Genomic DNA, 1,727 nt, shown 5'->3' with positions numbered 1-1,727 from the left:
CGCGCCGCCCACCGCGCCACGCCCGCGTCGCCGCCGCTACACGCCTCCTCCAGCCTGCACCACACAGTTATATTATAAACTCACGCTTTGTTAATTAAATTAATTATTGATTTTTCACATTAGACATGCCTGACAAGTTTTTCATTTTTAGCTTTGGCGATGAACTATTGTAACTTATTTACAATGTACTAGTTGTCGCCTGCGATTCTGTGCGCACGGAATTAAAAAAACTTAATTAGTAACCTATGTATTCTTCCAGGCTATGTTCTACATATATGACAAATCTCAGCAAGATCCGTTCAACTGTTGTGGATACCTTCTAACAAACATCCGTCCATCCATACATTCGCATTATTTGTAAGAAGTAGGATTCTTGTCTACCGTTTTGTATCGAATACATATAAATTAATTTTAACATATTTAAGTTTACTTATTTGTGATTTTTAAACAGTTTTTATTTTCATTAGTACAGATATTTAGATGTTGTTGTTATATACCTCTTTTTGAGCTGTGCGAGTGTGGCTATCTCCGCCCTGAGGTCGGCGAGGCGAGCGTGCTGCGCGCGCAGGTCCAGCGTCAGGTCCAGGGAGGTGCGCGCGCCTCCTCCGCCTCCCCCGCGAGACGCACGACCACCTCGCACGCGACCCCATCTACACAACACATGGAAACAGTTCAATAATAACATAGACAGAATTACTGAAAAGTGAGATTGAATTGAAAATCAATGTAAAAACTAACAATTCTAATTGTGAATGTCGATATTTTATTAATTTCTATTATATATTTAATTTAGATATGATTGCCAATAGAAATGTATTGCAGAATAGTACATAATGCCTTTAAAGGGAAAAGTTACTGATCTATATAAATAGATAGATGATTGCTTGGATATGACAATTTTTGTTTTGTTCCGATTTGACTCGCCTGTTTGTGTTATATGATACTTAATTCTATCTATATTATTACTTCCAATCTACACCACCGCTAGAAATAATCAGCTTCAAAATGGCGGAAATCAAATGCGCACAGAATACTTTGTCTTATAGCCAGTGTATTTATAGAGAACATAGATTGACATAGTGGTAACACCATACCTGAGAGACCTGCGCTCGCGCACGCTCCTGTCGAAGGGTATGCGGGCGGGAGGCTGCAGGGAGCCGCGCCGCGCGTACTGCGCCATTGACGAGTCTGACTCTGAACGGTTCAATCTGAAATTATACATCATTAATTAACACTTTTAATAGAAACTAGAGGTCACTCGTTACTTCTTTAGCGGAAATTTAACATGGCCGCGTGCATAAGCTATCTTCCCATCAAAGTATTGTCAGAATCGGTCCAGCCGTTCCGGAGATTATCCGGAACAAGCGCTGCCTTCCATACATACATATTTTAAATACATAAAAATTACTATTTCGTTATTAACTGCGCAAATATAACACATAAACGATATTACATACAGACAACAATTTAATTAATATTCATAGATAGATTAGATAAAAATTCTACCTTAGTAAAGTTAGAAGTCTAGATTTTTAGAATAGCTAATGATTATAATACTGGACTGTCCTATCACCATGGGCTTTCACTGAATCAATTTTGACAATGTAATCCCAAACTTAGGACAAAAAGTAGGCAGGAAAGTGCACAAATAGATAGTTATACTAGATATTTAAAGTAAAATGATGATTTGAAACGAACCTGCAAATATAATGTCCTTTGCCGATGCT

General features: G+C 38.2%; 1 protein-coding gene across 1 annotated transcript; it reads right to left on the bottom strand.

The window, feature by feature from the left end:
• Positions 1-8: 8 nt before the first annotated feature.
• Positions 9-1,721, bottom strand: LOC106126499 (protein kibra-like; the record flags this gene model as incomplete). Its single annotated transcript, XM_013324209.1, has 4 exons — positions 1,699-1,721; positions 1,095-1,208; positions 498-650; positions 9-54 (listed from the first exon to the last, which is right to left on the bottom strand). Coding segments are annotated over exons 2-4 (285 nt in total), but the record flags the coding sequence as incomplete, so codon positions are not given.
• Between the last annotated feature and the right edge of the window lie 6 nt (positions 1,722-1,727).

The sequence above is a fragment of the Papilio xuthus genome, unplaced genomic scaffold (genome assembly GCF_000836235.2).
Source record: "Papilio xuthus unplaced genomic scaffold, Pxut_1.1 DF825014.1, whole genome shotgun sequence".
Classification (NCBI taxonomy): domain Eukaryota; kingdom Metazoa; phylum Arthropoda; class Insecta; order Lepidoptera; family Papilionidae; genus Papilio; species Papilio xuthus.
Note: the sequence above shows the minus strand (reverse complement) of the source record. Positions and strands in the feature narration are given on the sequence as shown.